General features: G+C 38.4%; 1 protein-coding gene across 2 annotated transcripts in view; it reads left to right on the forward strand.

The window, feature by feature from the left end:
• znf652 (zinc finger protein 652) overlaps positions 1 to 19,025 on the forward strand; it is a 28,120-nt gene extending 9,095 nt beyond the window's left edge. Inside the window, exons 2-7 of one of the 2 annotated variants that reach the window (XM_079835541.1) lie at positions 1,608 to 1,902; positions 5,000 to 6,226; positions 12,400 to 12,547; positions 12,691 to 12,806; positions 15,318 to 15,462; positions 17,779 to 19,025. In XM_079835541.1, coding sequence (XP_079691667.1) covers positions 5,207 to 6,226; positions 12,400 to 12,547; positions 12,691 to 12,806; positions 15,318 to 15,462; positions 17,779 to 18,365 — 2,016 coding nt within the window. In that variant the 5' untranslated portion in view covers positions 1,608 to 1,902; positions 5,000 to 5,206 and the 3' untranslated portion in view covers positions 18,366 to 19,025. The remainder of the gene's footprint in view (positions 1 to 1,607; positions 1,903 to 4,999; positions 6,227 to 12,399; positions 12,548 to 12,690; positions 12,807 to 15,317; positions 15,463 to 17,778) is intronic. The other variant, XM_079835540.1, reaches the window with a different exon arrangement.
• Positions 19,026 to 20,379: the final 1,354 nt, after the last annotated feature.

Genomic DNA, 20,379 nt, shown 5'->3' on the forward strand with positions numbered 1-20,379 from the left:
TTATCGGATTAAAAATAGAGTAAAAACGGTAATATTGTGAAATATTGTTACAGTTTAAAATAATCAGAAATCCTTCTAATGATGATTTGATGCTCAAGAAACATTTATTTTAATTATTATCAATGTAAAAAAAAAAAAATACAGCTCTGCTGCTTAATATTCTGTGCTTTAACAAAGTAAACCATTATTTCAGGATTCGTTATTAAATAGACCCCGATCCTTTGAACTGTATTGTACACTACTGTTTAAAAGTTATTATTTATTTAAAATAAATTAATATTTTTATTCAGCAAGGTGGCAACAAAATGGTGATAAATGTAAAAATATTTAAAAAAAAATTTTTTTAAACATTTATCTCGGGTCGATTTTAATTAATTAATTATTTAAATAATATTACAATATTATGCAATAATATTATATTTATTTCCTAAAATATTCACTTTCATATGTCTTTTAAAGTTCAAATGGGTGCCCTTGTTATGCACTACTGTACCAGAAAGAGAGGCATAAAAATGCTCATTTGTGCTTTTTTAAATATCCGAGTAATTTTTAAGGTTTCTCAGAAAACAAAGAACTGAACCAATAACTTCAGAGGTTGAGTAGATTGTCGCTCTTCTTGATGCAGCTGCCATCTTGAAAAGCTTGTAAAATTGCCTAAGTCTCATTGTCTTTTGACTTAGGCAAAATAAAACGGTCTAAGTCACACTCTTGACATAGGCCATTATATTACAGGGGTAGAATTGCATGATCTGTTCAACTGAGGATGTGGGGGATTTTTACAAGAGGTGGCCAGCATCATGAGGAGAAAATTTTTTTTTTGTCAAAATTATATTACAATATTTGTTTAAATGTTGGATTGCAATATGTGACTAATTTAAAGTGTACTATAATTGTAGTTAAACATTCATGATCAGATTAAATAATCACAATAGGCCTACTTGGTAAATACACCTAGCAACCACATAGCAACACTTGTGCTGGTGACTTCGGCATGGGTAAGCACTGCTAACACTTATTCTGCAAGTGGCTTGTTGTGACATGTTTAGTGGCAGTGATGGAGTGAGATTGTCCCAGATTGTTTAAAATATGAAAATATGTTTTACCCCTGGTGTGACTGTTTTCTGTACTCAGCTTCTTGTGGTTTAATTTTGAGTTGCTCACACACTTGCGCTGAGAAACGAAACGGTTGCGGTCTGGTGTGTATCTGATTAGTAGTGAGATTCTAGATGTCTACACCTTAACCAGGCTGCAGTTTCGTTTCTCTTTCTTTTTCCCTCTCTTATTCTCTTGCTCTCACTCTCTCACACACACACATACATGTAAAGGATGTATGGCACCTGATGTGGAGACCAGAAGGTTTTACCAGGTAACAGTCACTGCAATGACTGTTATTGCAGAAGTGTTATGTTATGCTGCCACTTATAAAGCTGTATCATACCTGTTCTTGAAAATGTGCTTGATGACACACTGCTCTTGTTTCAATGGTAGTTGTGGTTCATTTACCCGCTTTGATGTACTGAATTAAATGTGGCTGCTCCGTTGACACCTGATAGAATTGCTTTCAATTGTCTTTCATTCCTTTCACATCATTTCTTGCTCTCTTTCAGGTAGTATCTGGCTGCAGGGTGCTGATTCGGAGCAACTGGTAATGACTGCGAGATCTAAGCTTTGAGTTCATCTGCTCAACGACACCGTCACATCACTGACTGAGAGGAGGCGGCTTTTGTGTCTGATTCAGCAGAGATTGCAGATGAGGTGCTGCTATTGTCTTTCCAAGTGAAACCGAGATGCTGTTGAGAGACTGAAGTTTGGATCTAAAGCCAAGACAGCTTTCATTTGGATCAGGATGAAATATGTGCATGTAGTTGCACAGTGAGGCAGACTTCATGTGAGTACTTTGAGGTAGGGCTGGGCGTTATATCGAGTTTGTACGATATATCGATATATTTTTTATTTATGATATGAAACAAGGCAAAATCATTTTTTATATCGATCGATATACAGTTGTTTGAGACTAGCACATCTAAAAAATAGCGTAGGATGCAGAGTGAGCTGCTGCGGGAAAAGCGCATCATCCAGTTTGTCTTAAACATGAGACATGCTTTATATTAGGGGTTCAAAGTAACTGGTAGGATAATAATGCCCCGTCAGATGCTCTGACAGATACATGTGCCGACAGATTTGAGATGTAGTGCTTTCCTCATTGCGTAATTTGAGTTTCACAGGTATATTCTTCATCTGTAAATGTTAGAAACTCATGCAAATATTTTCCATTTTCCATTTCAGGAGTGAATCTCCGCTAAAATTCACAGGCTTCAATGAACGAGCGCTGCTGCACATGCGCGCCAAACTGACATACATAATTATGATTAAAATATACATATTACTAAAAATATTTGTTGTTGGACATGTAAATGCAAGTGTATTTTTATGAAAGTGACTATTATGTGTTAATCCAATGTAGGCTAATATAATTAGTCTGTGCTTTTGTTTGTATTTATTTTCAGTTATTATTTTAGTGAATTTAAGGCCCGTCCACACGGAGATGCGTTTAGCTGTATACGTTAAATACGTTAAAATTGTGTACAGTATAAGCGTTTCGTCCACACGGATCCAGCGTTTTGGGAGCATGAAACCGATATTTTTTGAAACCGGGTCCCAGAGTGGATAAATTTGAAGTAGACAACCCTTGCGTTTTCGTGTGTACAGCCAATCCGTATATTTTGTGAAACGTCCTGCGCGGGGAAGACTAGAAGGGATACTACGTGCATTGGGCATGCGCACATCAATACTGCGTCGTTTAATTACTGTATTTGCATTATTGTAAGGGTATGTTTAGGGTTGGTGTAGGTGTAGGCGTTAATAAAACACATCTGATAAGTAGCACATTTATTGTTATTTTATTGTGAGATTTTGCCTCACCTCCGACTGTTGCCATACCCCTTCTAGCCACAACTCTTCTTCTCCGTTTTTAGTGTATTTCTGTGGCAGAATAACAGGGCCACATACTGGCCTGACATGTATACTACATCGTTTTGAGCCGTTTTCATGCTCTCCTGTGTACGCTGATGTTTCTTGAAACGAGGAAAAGGATAAAGGAAAAAGGAAAATCGGATAGGGTAAGCTCTGGCTTCGTGTGGACGGGGCCTAAAAATAAAATTTCAGTTTTCAGATTGTAATGTTAGAATGTAATGTGATTTTTTTTTATACACATATATATTAGTGCTGTCAGTTAAACGCGTTATTAACGACGTTAACGCAAACCTATTTTAACGGCGTCAATTTTTTTATCGCAAGATTAACGTTCTTTTTGGTCTAACAAACTTTGTAGTTTTTTCACATGCTGTTGCAACAACTAGTAACGTTAGAAAAACTACAACACCACTCCGGATGTAGCTAGACCGGAAACAAAACATCAGGCACGCTGCGGCTGCCCGCACTCGTTTGGGCCATTAAAAGAGTAGACGTGGATGGCAAGCGTGAGACGCCGAAATGAGAAACGTATTAAGCCATGGTTTAACTCAGGGGTCTTCAACTAAAAGTGCTTGTCTTGAGCGCTGCTTTCTGCTCTGATGGTGCTTTCACACCAGACGCGAATGAAGCGTTTTGCGCGAGTGATTTAAGTCAATGCAAAGACGCAAATAGACATTCTGCGGCGCGGATTAAGCGGCGTGCATGTCGCGTCATTCGCGTCCGGTGTGAACGCACCATCAGTCTCTTCTTCACTGCATGCTTGACCGCGCGTCTGGGTCTGAACGTAGTAACTGAGCATTGCAACGTTAACTGTTTCATTACGTCAAAAGGCTTCGCGGTCCGGATTCGGACCGGAGTCCACTAGTTGGCGACCCCTGGTTTAACTGCACTATAGGCGGAGTCCTAGTTTACCTTGCATGTGCACTTTGTAATTTTATTTTGTATCACCCTGTTTTGATCCCTTAGAAAGGGCTGTTGAAGGGGCTGTTTGTGCAACAAAGTATTTGTTTCACCCTTTTATTGATGGGCAGTGTTACATTGTGTGAGATTATTTGCTCCAAGTGAGAATGTTGGTGTGAAATCGAACACTAAAGTATGCCAATGTTGTTTTCAATAAAACAAACATTTGAACAAAGCAAGCCGATCCACTTTTCTATGTTGATAAGAGCATTAAAATAAGTAAAAATAATGGGACAAAAAGAAATCAAGGGACATTTAGAATAAATAAAAATGTGCGATTAATTGTGATTAATTGTGAGTTAACTATGACATTAATGCGATTAATCGCGATTAAATATTTTAATCGTTTGACAGCACTAATATATATATATATATATATAAATAAAGATATGTAGAAAATACAGAAATATATAGCCTACCGTGTATTGCCATTCAACCAAAAAATACAGAGATATGATTTTTTTAATTTTTTGCTCTACTTTGAGGTTTTTGAGCTCCTGATTTTTTTTTGTAGGGCTGCACTATTTGACCAAACATTGTTAATATGACTATTACAAATATTATTATTATTATTATTAAATAAAAATATTGAACAAAATAAGAAATATTCCTATTTTAATATTACAATATTAATATCACTGTAAAATAAAAAGTATTTAAGAAAAATATATACAGTTCAACTGTAAAATTACCATACTAAAATCATAATTTGCTTTCCTATTCGTAAGTGTTTGACCATCAAGCTTCTCGTTATAAGTGTGGGAAGATGGATGGCGCATGTTGCGTTCCCAATGCACAATATAAGTGACCTAAACTCATAGCACATGCAGGGATGCGGATCAGGAGCCGCTCGCATGTAAAAGAACGCAGTGCTGCACTTCACTCTAAAACACATGCATATTCATTTAATTAAATTGCCGCCGTTGCAATTACCATATTGTTATTTTGGTTTTATCATAATTAATCCTGCAGTCCTATAGAATGTGTTGATCTGTTAAGTCTTATACATTTTCTTAGTTTTCCAGTCTCATTTTTCCCATATCTTTCTTTTTCTTTAATGCCCTAGTGAACGGAATGGAGGCCCGGTTTGGGCTAGGCTAAGGTGTCTCTCCTCGTCTCTCCTCGTCTCTCCTCCTTTACACTCTCTTGCCCTCCTCTCATTCACTCGAGAGGAGGGGTACATTATCTCCTGTCTCGACTTTGATAGGAAACAGTGGTTAATCTCAAACGTAAAGAGACAAGCACTCTGATTCACGCAAACAATCAGTTGCCGATGAAGTCCTGCCAGACTCTGAAGGAGGAGGTGTCCGGCCCAGAGACAATGTCTCAAGAGGAGGGGCAAATGACTCAACCGTCCCAAACGTACTTTCACAACGCCTCTGCTCCTGATGCCGAGCTATCAGCGAAACTGTACAAGCAAGAAGCCGGGGCCAAACCATACTCTGTGGTCATTGACAACATGATGGCTACCAGGCCAGAGTCACAAATGTCCACAGACCTGAATCCCCATTCTGCCCCGCCTCAATCGTTTTACCGGGAAGGGTCCGGAGCAGCTGTAAAGGAAAGCGGAAATGGAGGAATGTCGGAAGATTCTGAAGCTGAAGTGGGAGCCGGGGCAGAGGAAGAATTCAAACGAGGGCAGATCATCGTAGAGGTGAACCTCAATAATCAGACTCTGCACGTATCCAAAGGAGACGACGCGGCAAATGCGAACACTGCAGGAGACGACAAGAGCAATAGTGAGGAGGAAGAAGATGATGATGATGAGGAGGAGGAGGAGGATGAAGAAGAAGAAGATGATGACAGCATTGAAGAAGACTACAGCGATGAGGAGTATCAGGATGAAGAGGAGGAGGAGGAGGAGAACAACAATCGGCGAACAAGAGCGCAGCGGGCACACAGGGGTCGAGCGGCCGTTTCACCACGTCACAAGAGTTGCCGCGTAGCCCCTTCGTCTACAGGAAATGTAACCACAAAGACTGCCGGTGTGACAACAAGGGGGCGGAGGAAGAATGCAGAGGCCCCGCCCCGAAAGCGTAGACCTGCCAAGGAGGCCAAAGGCTCTACCGCTTCTGCCTCCGGAGCCACTGGAGGAGCAAAGGGAGAGGGTGAAGAGAAAGAGACGCTAGCTTGTGAAAAATGTCCTCGTGTGTTCAACACCCGCTGGTACCTGGAGAAGCACATGAATGTGACACACAGACGCATGCAGATCTGCGACAAGTGCGGAAAAAAGTTTGTGCTGGAGAGTGAACTGGCTCTTCACCAGCAGACGGACTGCGAGAAGAACATCCAGGTAAGAGGATCTTCCCAAATTTAATGGAAATGCCTCATGCTTGGTAAATTATCTCAATCAAAAGATGTGGCACTGTACACTGTTCACGAGTATTGTTAATAATAATAATAATAATAATAATATTGCTTAGAAACTTTAGTTCTGGAAGAGGCCATATTTAATGAGATGGAAACAGAAATAAGGCTGTGAGGGACAGGGCAGGTCCATGGTGATGCTGCAAGGGACTCCATCAGTTTTTGTTCAGTCTCAGACTGACTTTTGTAGAAAAAAAAAAAATACACTCCCGTTCAAAAGTTTGGGGTCAGTAAGAAATTAAAGGTGCACTGCCACACACAGGCTATTTCATTACTTTTGTGGTAATGTCTGAAGTTCTACCATGGAAAAAATGCCTTGGTTACCTTGTTTCAAACCAATCTAGCGTGTTGTAGAAAGCCTGCAGGAAGACTTTTGCACCAGTTCTCATTAATATTCAAAGAGCTAAGCTGCTTGACTCTGATTGGCTAACAGCTAGCCAATGAGAGCCTGTCTATCTGCATCCTTTACCCAGCGCAACAAGTAGAGGAACTTTGTTTTCTATCGCCTGGAATCGCTGCAGAAATGGCTTGTTCAGGTATATTGCCATATATATTTGACCCTGAATCTGAAGTAGAGACAGAAGCACCACAAGAACCGCAATCAGCTCGTTTAGCCATGGATGTGTCTGAATGGTAATTTATGTGCAAGTAAACCATCAAACAGTTTGAAAAGTTATAAAATGTATGCGTGGCAATTGTCTTCTGACATTTTCACTATTAAAACATTACACTATTGGCTTGTGGCCAAATGTGTTTATATGACAAAAAGGGCTATACCTGCATTTGGAGACATGGTGACTGCCTTAGAAAGACATTCAAAGACAGCTTACTTGTAATTTTGGCATTACAGAACCAAAGATTCTGGTAGTTTTGCCATTTTAAATGATAAATACAGCATGTTCTTATAGCTTTTGACACAGCTCTTCAGAGTGCTGCAGATAGTTCCATTCACATGAATGGGCCTTCCCAACGTTCGCAAGAAGTCCATTCGCTTATTGCAATGGAATTTCATTGAAAGTGAAAGTCAGCTAGTAAAACGTTGCCACGTGTAACAGAGTTTGTTGCTATGGGAAGAAGGAGGCGGGAACCGGCGAACGTTTAAAAGACTGTAAACAAATAAACTGAAAGTAAAAGTGGCAGCCCCTCACGGATGACTGCTACGCACACACATAACAAAACGCAAATTCCAGGCCTGGTCCTCTCTCGTCCTTCACTGTTGTCGCTCCTCCTTTTAATGCCTGAGCTCCTCTGTGAGACCCGAGACCGGTGCGGTGCGCAGCTAGCACTCATTATCACACCACCGGCCTTGCCCCGTTCTCACAGTCCCTCGGCCTCGCTGCTTGCCACACCACGCAACACCTGAAACTGTCAATTTCTATCTGTGTGACAAACTATTTATTTTGCCAGCAGAAGCCACGAAACCATAGCAAAATAATTTTTAAAAGACCCATTGTGTTAAGTTTATTTTCTCGTTTTTGGCAAGTAGCTGTACAAACATATGGACCTAACATATTTAAAAAAATACAAGTAAAAATGGTTTTGTGTGGCCGGTACCTTTTAATACTTTTATTCAGCAAGGATGTATTAAATTGTGATCAAAAGTGATAGTTTAAACATTTGTAATTATAATAATAATAATAATAAATGTTTCTTGGTCATTAAATCATCATATTAGATGTGATTTCTGAAGGATCATATGACATTGAAGACTGGAGTAATGATGATGTAAATTCAGCTTTGATCACAGGAGTAAAATACATTTTAAAATATTAAAATAGGGAACAGTTATTTTAACTGTTTTTAGGGGCAGTTGTGTCCTAATGGTTAGAGAGTCAGACTGGTAACCTCAAGGTTGCGGGTTTGATTCTCAATACCGGCAGGAGATGACTGAGGTGCCCTTGAGCAAGGCACCTTACCCCTAATTGCTCCCCGGGTGCCACAGCAAAAAGGCTGTCCACGGTTTGCAGTGTGTGTTCACTACTCACTGCTCCTAACTTTGATGGGTTAAATGCAGAGGACAAATTCCGAGTATGGGCTAGCATAGTTGGCGTTCACATGTCACTTTCACTTTCACTTTTTAAATTGTAATAATATTTCACAGAATTAGTGATTTACTGTATTGTTATGCCTTGATGAGCATAAGAGACTTCTTACAGAAACATTTAAAAAATCTTACTGACTCCAAACTTTTGAATGGTAGTGTATATTAAACTAAAAATTATATTAAATTAACTTAGACCAAAGCCAAAGAAGCTTAAATTTAGCTAAATATTTCATGTTCTCTTCCATATGAAATGCTTATTAAGTAAAACTGAAAGTAAGTTACTTTGTGCTGATACTTAATTTCTGGCTGAAGCCAATAATTGTTTTCGTATAATGGCGGATATATGACCAATATTTAAATTATGTAAAATAAAATTAAAATGTATTTAAGTACTTTTATTAGTATATTAAAACAAGTGCTAGATACAAAATACTAATTTGTCTAACCATATTAAAACAACATTTTCAATGCTGAATTTATGCATCACAACCTTATAATGTACAGTATGAAAGATGGATATAAATTATTAGGGTACAATGGGGCTAAAGGCCCACCAGGGTAAAAGGCGCATTTGATTTTATTCTCTTTTAAAACACTAGATGCACACAAATTCACCTCAGCACCTTTCTGAACAACCGCTTTTGATGATGCATGTGGAAATTCAGCTGATCCTTGATCCTATCCCGGACAGCAACGCAAAGTTGATTCTGCGTATGGGGTACAAGGCGCCCCTGCTGTTGGTGCTAAAGAAACCGTAATAACATGATGATAAACAGCTGTCTGACATTTCCAGTTGTTATGACATGGTTAGATTCAGATGGTTAATATCATATATCAAGTTGTGTGTCCACCTTAGAGATAATCACCATATTTATAATGAAACCATCATATTTTAGAATATGATATTAATAATATAACCCTGGTAACCCGAAGGTTGCGGGTTTGATTTTCATTGCCGGCAGGAAATGACTGAGGTGCCCTTGTGCATGACACCTATCTCCCAATCGCTCCCTGGGCGCCGCAGCAAATTGGCTGTCCACTGCTCGGGGTGTGTGTTCACTATTCACTGCTCCTAACTTGGATGGGTTAGATGCAGAGGACGAAATCCAAGTGTTGGTCACCATACACACTTTAGCTTATTCACCGTATCCCCCAGAGTTCGATAAGTCCATACAAACCATTCTCATCTCTGTGTGTGCCATAACTCTGTCTGACGCACCCACCGCTAGCCTAGCTTAGCACAAAGACTGGAGATAGATGGCTCCAGCTAGCCTACTGCTCAATAAGTGACAAAATAACGCCAACATTTTCCTATTTGCTTGGGATGCACCGAATATTCGGCCACCGAAAATTTTCGGCTGAAAATGGCCCAAAAAAGCATTTTCGGCCGAAAGACTTTTATCACAGAAACAACATGGCCGAAATGTTGTGATGACGCAAACAGAAACTGCGACCTGCACGTGCTTGTCTGAAACAAACACCTCTGCAGTGTGGACGTATTTCAGTATATCTGAGAAACACCCACGTCTGCTCCATGCACAAGCACTGACAGCGAGAGCTCATGTTCTCGATGAGAAGAGGACCAGACTTCACTGTGAAACCGAACGGTTTCCGAATGCAATCTTTAACAGTGGGCATGTTTTAAGCACGGAACACACTTCAATCCGAGTTCCCACACCAACATCGATCAACATGTATCACGAAATGCAAACGATAAATGCCGTTTTGACGCTCTTTAATGTGGCATCACTGATCACATCACAGATCAAGCGGTGGCGCGCGCCCGTGAGATCGATCATCTCTTCCTTAAGAATAAACATGAATGAACATCTAAGGTGTGTTGAGGATACATTACAACTTATTGTCACGTATCATATGTGGTGTAATCGCTCAATCAGTGTTTCAACGGCGGAAAGACTTCAATATAACTGCTTGTAAACTAAACAATGTCATGTAATGTTAGCATCACATTTACCTCAGGAGTCATTCAGTGTCCACAGAATTTTATTCACTAGAGTAAATCAACTCTTTCACTAAATATATTACCTATATTAGCCGTTATATTCATTATATTCTACTTAACCTGTTAATGATATCTTGATTATTTCATGTATGTTTAAATAAACCTGTCATGAAAATGACAGACACTGTGTATAAATTATTATATATCAACAACGAATTATTTTATAATTAGATTTAGAAGTTATTGCAAAAACTGCCTTATGTGAAGTTTACATGTTTGCGTACTATGTTATCTTAGTGTTGATTATTAGACCTAAAAATAAATAGCAACTGAATTTAGGCTAATAGTTTGGGCTCTGTTGTTAACCTTTTATATTAATGTGCAAGTAAGGGCTCCCTATATAGTTTAGAGCAATATCTTCAATAAACATTTAGTTAATTAATATAATTTATTTAAGGACAGATACTTTTTTTTTCAGTAAACCAATACAAATAAATAAAAAGCCATTTTGTAAAACTGCTGTACCGAACCCGTACCGAGCCGTCAGTTTTGTGTACCGTTACACCCCTATTCTACAGTTAACATATGGGCTAAGGCAGTCTTTGTTTTGATACACTATTATGTTGAAGGCCTACAGAGAAAATAGTTGTATCTTTAAGCAGTTGCACTTGTTCTGAATGCACTTTCTTGCAGTAGTCCTACAGAGAAAAATGTAAAATGCACTAGACCTAAATGCACTTTGTTTTTATGAGAGAACATTTAATTTTAAAACCTTTCTGTAGGCCTGTACATTATTATTTCATGTTCAAATGAGTGGGGTCAAGTTAAACATTAAACATTTGAATTTAATTTTATTTTATACTGTGCATTGTTGCAATGTGCTAAATAAATATTGGCATTATGGCATAATTTGTAATTGATTTATTCTTTGAAACTTTAATATTAATTTATGCAATTGCAATGCCTTGATTTTAGTAAAGTTAGTACACAGTCATAGCCATAAATGCAATGGTACTAATAATTGGCATAATTTATTTCGGTGTTTCGGTTTTCGGCCTTGGTTTCCTCTTTTTCGTTTTTCGGTTTCGGCCAAGAATTTTCATTTCGGTGCATCACTACTATTTGCATGTTGTGATGTGTATAGTTACATCGTGTACTAAGACCGACGGAAAATGAAAAGTTGTGATTTTCTAGACCAATATGGCTAGGAACTATACTCTCAATCCTGTGTAATGATTAAGGAACTTTGCTGACGTACCATGGAAGCAGCGGCGCAATATTACACAGCGCCTGAAAATAGGCTAATTTCCGTCAACTTAACCAACGTGACAACCTGCTTGCACAGAGATTGTGCAAAGTTCCATGATACATGCGTGTTCCTTTAACATTAAAATATCATATTTATTGTTACTACTGTAAAGCTAAATAAACTCCTTCAATGCTTCCAGAATCTTTACTTTTTTTTAAAAATAATTTTGTTTCTGTATTTTTAAAGTGAACATATTTTAATGACAGTGTATTTATTTAACAAAAATACATTTTTATGCATCAAAATAAACAGAAAATAATACAAACTTTGCTGAAGTGATTGTTTTTGAACAAGTATTAACTGCCCCATGCTTGCCACCTCTTACATTTATAAGATTTTTAAACTAAACAAATCACATTTATGAATTTTTTTTCCACACTAAATCCGTTGCTCCATCAATGTTTGTGCAATCATACACTATGAGAGTAGTGAAAAGCACATTTTTGTTAAGGTGTGCCTTTAGCCCTGTTGTACCCTACTGATTTTAATGACATGTATATTGGTGTTTTGATGAGGTAATCTAAATGTAAAAATAGAGGAAATTAACATTTAAAAGTCCAATACAGATAAATTACCAAACAAATTGATAACTGATGTATAAATCTCAGATCTGTAAGCCAGCAGATTTGAAATATGAAGTGCATTAGGTTTGAAATGTTATTATCAGTCCTGACCAGCAGAGGGAGACTTCATTCATGTTTAGAGGGTCATTGAGTCTCAAAAAAGATATACTACTAAATATTATTCTTGTACTGTATAACCGTGTCTCTTTTTGTGTCCCAGTGTGTGTCATGTAATAAGTCTTTTAAGAAGCTGTGGTCCCTCCACGAGCATATTAAGATTGTCCATGGATTTGCAGAGAAGAAATTTGCCTGTGAGATTTGTGAGAAGAAATTCTACACCATGGCTCATGTCCGTAAGCACATGGTCGGTACGTATAGTAAACATGTACACAGACACTTCAGCACTGCCTTAGTGAACACTTAAATCTCGAACATCATCAAGATATCTTTTTAAATGTCTAGCGAGAAACATACTTGTGCCTAATACAACAGGTCTTCTGTCTGTCTCTAGCTCACACAAAGGACATGCCGTTTACCTGTGAAACCTGTGGAAAGTCTTTTAAACGCAGCATGTCTCTGAAAGTGCATTCACTGCAGCATTCAGGAGAGAAGCCCTTCCGTTGTGAGGTATGAACACGTATGACACACTCCAAAACTGATATTGTGACTGAGGGAAGGAAAAACGGTGGGAAATGCAAATAATCAAATGCAACTAGCCATATAATTATGCATTTAAGATGTGTTAATGTCAAAAGACATACAAATCATGGAGTGATTGAGTGACATGCTCGTCCTTGAAAACCATAAATTACAAAGTTATAAATTCCTCAATTTTATGCAAGGTAGAAGCAGAGATACTTCTGGTTAAGAGGTTAGTATAGTGTTGTCATTGTTTGATGTCCAATGTAAGGTCTGGGTATTGAACCAGTTGTAAACCACTTCTCTACATAAACTCTTCTTCTGCTGCTCCAGAAAGTCATAAGAGCACAACCCCCTCTCTGTTGGCACTATGATTTCCCCATCTTGACCCTAATTCATTTGTGTGTGTGACTATTTCTTGCACCAGTTTTAAACGCCAGTGACACCTTTTATTAATATGCCATTTAAAAACAAAAACTCTTTACTAATGTGTCATTTGAAAACTCTAAAATACATTCCTGAAGTGTAATAATGTATTAAACAAACAGTATTAAAATAATAATATTCATAAATGTTTGAGTTTCCAATTTGTCCATATTTCCAGCTTCAATTTGTTTTTGGAAACTCTAAAACGGCATGTTCACAGTATAATATTGACATGCACAAACAACACTGTATTTCTGTATATTTGAATAAGAGCGTGAATGAATTTTAGCTTATTACTGTTCATAGCATTTAGTTTGTTCCATTTGTTTACTGACGTCTTTTCGCCCATTTGTGTAACCAGTGTTTCCATTTAGACTGGAGCTTTTCTGAAAGTGCCGTTTGGCAGTCTGTGACAAGAGCTCTGTGTGTTTGTGTGTAAATACACAACAGAAACTGGGACTGGGAGAATTTTAGGAAATACGTTTTTATATATATATATATATATACTTTTGGCATTGTTTCCTTTCCATTGTGTCTTTTTTTACCAAAGGTCCAAGGAGGTTAGAAAACTAGCTGTTAACATTTACATTCACAATTAAAATGAGAAAAAAAAACGGATATTTAGATATTTAAATGGATATTTAATTTTAACGGATATTTCTCTCAAAATGCAAAAACTATTATTTTTATAATTGTATAAACTTTAGTTTAAAATACACTTTACAATTCGGTTCATTAGTTAACATTAGTTAACTACATTAGTTAACATGAACTAATAATGAACTGCACTTAAAAAGCATTTATTTATCTTTGTTAATGTTAATTTCATCATTTACTAATGCATTATTAAAATCTTGTTAACATTAGTTAATGCACTGTGAACTAACATGAACAAACCATGAACATCTGTTTAACTAAGATTAACTAATGCTGAACATGGTTAGTTCATGTTAACTAATGCATTAACTAATGTTAACTAATACAACCTTATTGTAAAGTGTTACCAAACTATTTGTTCTCTAGCAGCTAAACAAATAAAACTGCTTGTGGAATAGCGCCGTTTTTGTTAAACTGCTCTTCTCTTCTGTGCGGATGAATGTGGTTCGAGGCACTGGTGCACACATGGAAACAAGACATCTTATCAGAGCGGATGGACAAATAAATAATGGTTTGTTTGTTTTTACAGCCAGTGATTCCTGTGAGGTTTGCCGTCTTGAATAAACTATGGTCCTTTTTTTTCTCATTTATTTATGACAAACTTTTAGCAAACCGGAGCTACTGTTATCTGTGTATGAATATGAGATGATGTCCTGACAGCTCTAAAATATAAATCATTATTATAGATTTAACTAAGTGTATCTGGCTAAAGACAGTTTAGAAGATGGATTTTTTGCACTCTCACGTTAATAACATTTTGTAACGTATAGCTCCGTTGCACTTTGGGCATCCCGAGTTTGAGTCCCTGCTCGTGGACCTTTCCCGATCACGTCCCCCTTCTCTCTCCCACCTCGCTTCCTTTCCATCCTGCACTGTCCTGTCACAATGGAGGCAAAAATCGCCCAAAAATAACATTTAGTTATTTTTATAAAACATTTAAATAGTGTACATTTAAAATAAGCAATGTAACCCGCTGCTGTTTCAGTTTTATATTTATTGCGTCCTCTTGTGGGCTGGTCTTTTGCAATTAACTGAAATTTGTTTTTTGATTTTAAATTATTAAAAAAAAAAATATTTAATTTTTAATCTGTATTTTATGTATTCTCTTTTTGTTTTTTGGGAGAGGCATCTTTTCCATGAAGATTCATTATGGGGTGTGTACATCTCGTGAGGGTGGTCAGGGTGGGGTTCATTGGTTTCACTTAAAGGTACTATATGAGAGAGTCTGAATGAGTGGGATTGGCCTGATTCCTATAAATAGTATGTTAATGACAGGCTTATGAACCGTAATAACAGGTTATTATGATCATATTACAAAGTTGGGATTGCTTCAGTCTGGCCCTGATTTGAAGTGAGGCTGAACCAGCATCCACCCACATGCTGTCTATTTCTGTTTGTGTGTGTGTGTATGTGCAGAACTGCGACGAGAGGTTCCAGTACAAATACCAGCTGCGGTCTCATATGAGCATTCACATAGGACACAAGCAGTTTATGTGCCAGTGGTGTGGCAAAGACTTCAACATGAAACAGTATTTCGATGAGCACATGAAGACACACACAGGTGAGGTGCACAAACACAGTCACACAAACTTTTAAAACTTATGGAGAGTGAATAGACATAGACTGTCTCTTTTGTTCTCTTTCAAACATATTTTGTTAATTTACTATAATGATGATTATTCCAATCTACAGTAATAAAAAATGTATTTGCGCACACTTAAAAAAATAAATGTCATTGTATTATATAACTAAATAAACCAAATGAAATTTGCAGCACACTTTTCAAGCAAAACATTTCACAGAAAAAAAATACAGTTTGTTAGGTTTTAAACAATAAAATTACACTTTCTAAATGTTAAACAAAGTTAGTTGTATGCCCATTAAAACATAATGTTATATTTTATTATACAACCCCAAATCAGAAAAAGTAGGGACAGTATGGAAAACGCAAAAAAAAAAAAAAAGAAGTGATTTCTAAATTTACTTTGACTTGTATTTCATTGCAGACAATATGAACAAAAATATTTCATGTTTTGTCTGGTCAACTTCATGTCATTTGTAAATATGCATCCTTTCCTGTCATTCAGACCTGCAACACATTTAAAAAAAAAAGTCGGGACAGTAAAGCATTTACCACTTTGTAATGTTGCCATTCCTTTTCACAACACTTAAAAGACGTTTAGGGACTGAAGACACCAAGTGATGAAGTGTTTCAGGTGTAATTTTGTCCCATTCTTCCTGCAAACAAGTCTTAAGGTGGGCAACAGTACGGGGTCTTCGTTGTCGCATTTTGAACACATTCTCTACTGGAGACAGGTCGGGACTGCAGGCAGGCCAGTCAAGTACCCGTACCCTCTTCCTCCGCAGCCAGGACTTTGTAATGTGTGCAGAATGTGGTTTTGCATTGTCTTGTTGAAATATGTATGGACGTCCCTGGAAAAGATGTCTTCTTGAAGGCAGAATATTATGCTCCAAAATCTCTATGTACTTTTCAGCATTAATGGTGTCTTCACAGAAGTGCAAGTTACCTTTGCCAAGGGCACTGACACAACCCCATACCATGACAGACCCTGGCTTTTGGACTTGTTGCTGGTAACAGTCTGGATGATCCTTTTCTTCTTTGGTCCGGAGCACACGGCGTCCATTCCTCCCAAAAAATACCTGAAATACTGATTCATCTGACCACAGTACACGTTTCCACTGTGTGATGGTCCATCCCAGATGCCTCCGAGCCCAGAGAAGTCGACGGCGCTTCTGGACACTGTTAACATAGGGCTTCCTTTTGGCACAGTACAGTTTTAACTGGCATTTGTGGATGTAACTACGTATTGTGGTACTTGACAAAGGTTTGCCAAAGTAGTCCTGAGCCCATGTGGTGATATCGCTTATAGATGAATGACGATTCTTGATGCAGTGCCGCCTGAGGGATCGGAGATCACGGTTGTTCAGCTTAGGCTTGCATCCTTGTCCTTTACGCACTGAAATTCCTCCAGATTCCTTGAATCTTTTAATTATGTTATGCACTGTTGAATGTGAAATATCCAAATCTCTTCCTATCTTTCTTTGAGGAACATTGTTTTTAAACATTTTAATAATTTTCTCACGTATTTGTTGGCAAACTGGCGATCCTCGGCCCATCTTTGCTCCTAAAGGTTTAGACCTTTTTTGGATGCTGCTTTTGTACCAAATCATAATTACAATCACCTGTTGACATCACCTGTTTCAAATCACATCATTATTTAACTATTTTTCCTCATTACTAGCCCTAAATTGCTCCTGTCCCAACTTTTTTTGAAATGTGTTGCAGGTCTGAATGACAGGAAAGGATAACGCATATTTACAAATGACATGAAGTTGACCAGACAAAACATGAAATATTTTGTGTTGCAATGAAGTACAAGTCAAAGTAAATTTATAAATCACTTCTTTTTTTTTATTTGCGTTTTCCATACTGTCCCAACTTTTTCTGATTTGGGGCTGTACTAATACCCTAGTATACTTTCATAAAACAAGACTAGAACAAATTACGCTCAAAAAGATTTGTGTTGTTGAAAAGACCTTGTTGAAATAATCGCAATTAAAACGTTTCTATTAGGTTTATTGAAGTTTTTTTTTTCTTGGATTGCCTTAGTTGCACTACATGTGTAATTTTAGAGTTTTCTGGTGCGTTTGTGTATCCTCTGGTTGGTCCTTCAAGACTAACCTTGTAGAGGACACATTTAAACTCTTGTGGTTAAACACTCCCAGATGTTCTCTATAATAAAAGCCACGCACCACATGTTTAACGCACACTACTCTTGTTGCCTGTGTGGCTTTATTGCCAGTGAATGAAACAAGATCTCATTTCTCTCTCCCATTTCCCAATGTTTCTCTTCAGGTGAGAAGCCGTTCATCTGTGAGATCTGTGGGAAGAGTTTCACCAGTCGGCCCAACATGAAGAGACACCGGCGCACGCACACTGGGGAAAAGCCGTACCCTTGCGAAATCTGCGGCCAGCGTTTCCGCTTTTCCAACATGCTTAAGGCGCACCGAGAGAAGTGCTTTCGGGTGACCAGCCCGGTGACTCTTCAGCCTGCCAGCATGGTGCTTCCCATTCACCTTACCGGCCATACCCCTTCTTCAAGCCACACACCTATCTCAACCCAGCCTGCTCAGACGACGCCCGTGGGCCCCGTAATGATAAGTCCCGCCACGGGGGGGCCTCTGCCACAGCGAGCAGTCACCGCACACAGCTTCTCTCATTTGCACATGCAGATCGAGCCCGCACAACATCACCCTGTGCACACTCACACTCCTGTCCATCACACAGTACACGCCCCCATGACGAGTCACACCCCTCAGCCAATCTCAGTGCAGCCGTCTGTCCTGCCTCCTCCCCCGGCCCTATTTAAGAGCGAGCCAATAAACCACTGCGCCCACGAGGACGCGTACCTGCGACAGGGTGCCACTCCGCAACACCACTGAAACGCACTCTCTTGTACACAAACTCACTAATGTGAAAGGTGCTCGCTGGAGAACAGGGCGGACAGTCTGACTTCATACATATAGTATCATTCTCACAGGAATCGGAAAGCTGGAACTCAGTGAAATGCAACATGTATGTATGTGTGTGTGTGCGTGATACAACATGGATACTACAAACCTAATTGCCACTAGCACTCGTGACCAAACAGGATTGTCAGACAGCTGATCTCTGTGAACTTCGTAAATAATTACTCAAATTCACTTCACAGCACTTCAAACTCTGTCGCCATGATCAAAACACCATTGGGGTTTCAATGGCACAACACATTTCTTTCTCTCTGACTCTTTTATCGACTCAGCTGCTGTTGCAAAGGTTCTACGGGTTCAAACGTCCACAGGTTAAAGGTCTACATTTCACAAATGCAGTGTAACTTCTTTAGAAATGCAGGTCTTCCTGACAACGGAAAATAATCGCATTCTTAGTACACAAGTCGCCACACAAACATAGTATACAGCACTTAAGCAGTAAACTCAGTGTAGTCTATATGACTGAAACTTTTCTGTTGCCTGATTGTGATTGTCAGTGATTTTATTAAAATATTGGACTTTTCTTTTTTTCTTTCTTTTTTATAATACAATAAAAATATGCTTACTGGGTAATGCCTGTAGCTCTCCGGCGTGTTCGGTTGGAGGTCGAGACTGTTAAGGAAGACCAATGCTGTGATGTGTCATAAGTAGGCTGCAACTAAAGGCGAAAAAAAGATCATTAATTAGTTTTACTGTATGTTCCATACAATCTAACTCACTTAACCAATATTTTTATTTGTATAATGTAGATAAACATGCTCTGTGAAACTTTTTAAAAAGGATGTGTATGTTCAAATCGGATGCCTGCTTGTGAGAGTTTATGTAATGGGTTGGAAGATGTGGAAAGGGTTTGTTTCTAATCATATATTCAACTGAATGTAGGAGAAGAGTATGCGTGTCTCTTTGTGACTGATCATATGCCTGTGGTGCTGGTATCAAAAGCTGCTTTTTAGTTGCTCTCTGTCTTTTCCTGGTACATGGTTCTTTATCATGCAGATGATATGTGTGTGTGTGTGTGTGTGTGTGTGTGAGTGAAAATGGTGAAGTCAGGAGCAGATAGATAAAGTAATGGGACGTCTTGAGTCAATCAGACTTGATTGATTTGTGAATTTTTTTTTGTGCCCTCTCATTAGACCATCTGTCCTCTGCACTTTACTGACAAGTAAGAGGTTTGCGCAACTGACAAAGAATTGTTTATCACGTGTCTGACATGTGAAAGATGGCTGGCTGTTGGAAAATGGGGAGAATCACGTGGGGATTTGGCTGGGATCCCTTCATCAGAGAACTGTAGTTTATCCTATAAGAAGTTGTTTTGCCTTCATGCCCCGCCCCTCTTTACCTGAGACGTACTCTCATTGGTTCAGATGGCTGTCAATCATGTCCTTTTTTGGGGCTACTTGTCTGATTCTCTCCATTCTCCATCAGTTGATGGAATGCACTTTCTAATAAAACCCTGCTAGATAAGAAAAATAAGCAGTTTATTCTTGTGAGGTGTTTTTAATCAAATCTCTTCTCGGCTAGTCTGTTTCAACCTCTCTACCCTCTCAACTTCAGTGTTTTATTTTTAGTAATGTGTCTGGTACAGAAATGTCTGACCTTTATATTGTTTTCCTGTTTTTGAGACACCATGTTTGACCTGCATTAATGTTGGGCCTTTTTTATATTGTGCATTTAACACTTTCTGCTAACTTTAAATAAGTAAAAAAATGAATTAGCCACAAGCACAACTCCCTTGTCTACATTTGTTTGTTTGTACATTGTAAAGTTTGTTTTTGAGAGAGAAAGAAATCAGTAAATATGGGGAAGTGAGGCATTTTAATGACTAGAATGGGCCTGTTTCACGAGTATGACCTCAATCTCTTTATACCTTTGACCTTGTTTATCCTGTGATTAGATAGTTATGCTTTGGGTTTAGTGTCGCATTGAT

The sequence above is a fragment of the Gobio gobio genome (genome assembly GCF_949357685.1).
Source record: "Gobio gobio genome assembly, chromosome: 1".
Taxonomy (NCBI): domain Eukaryota; kingdom Metazoa; phylum Chordata; class Actinopteri; order Cypriniformes; family Gobionidae; genus Gobio; species Gobio gobio.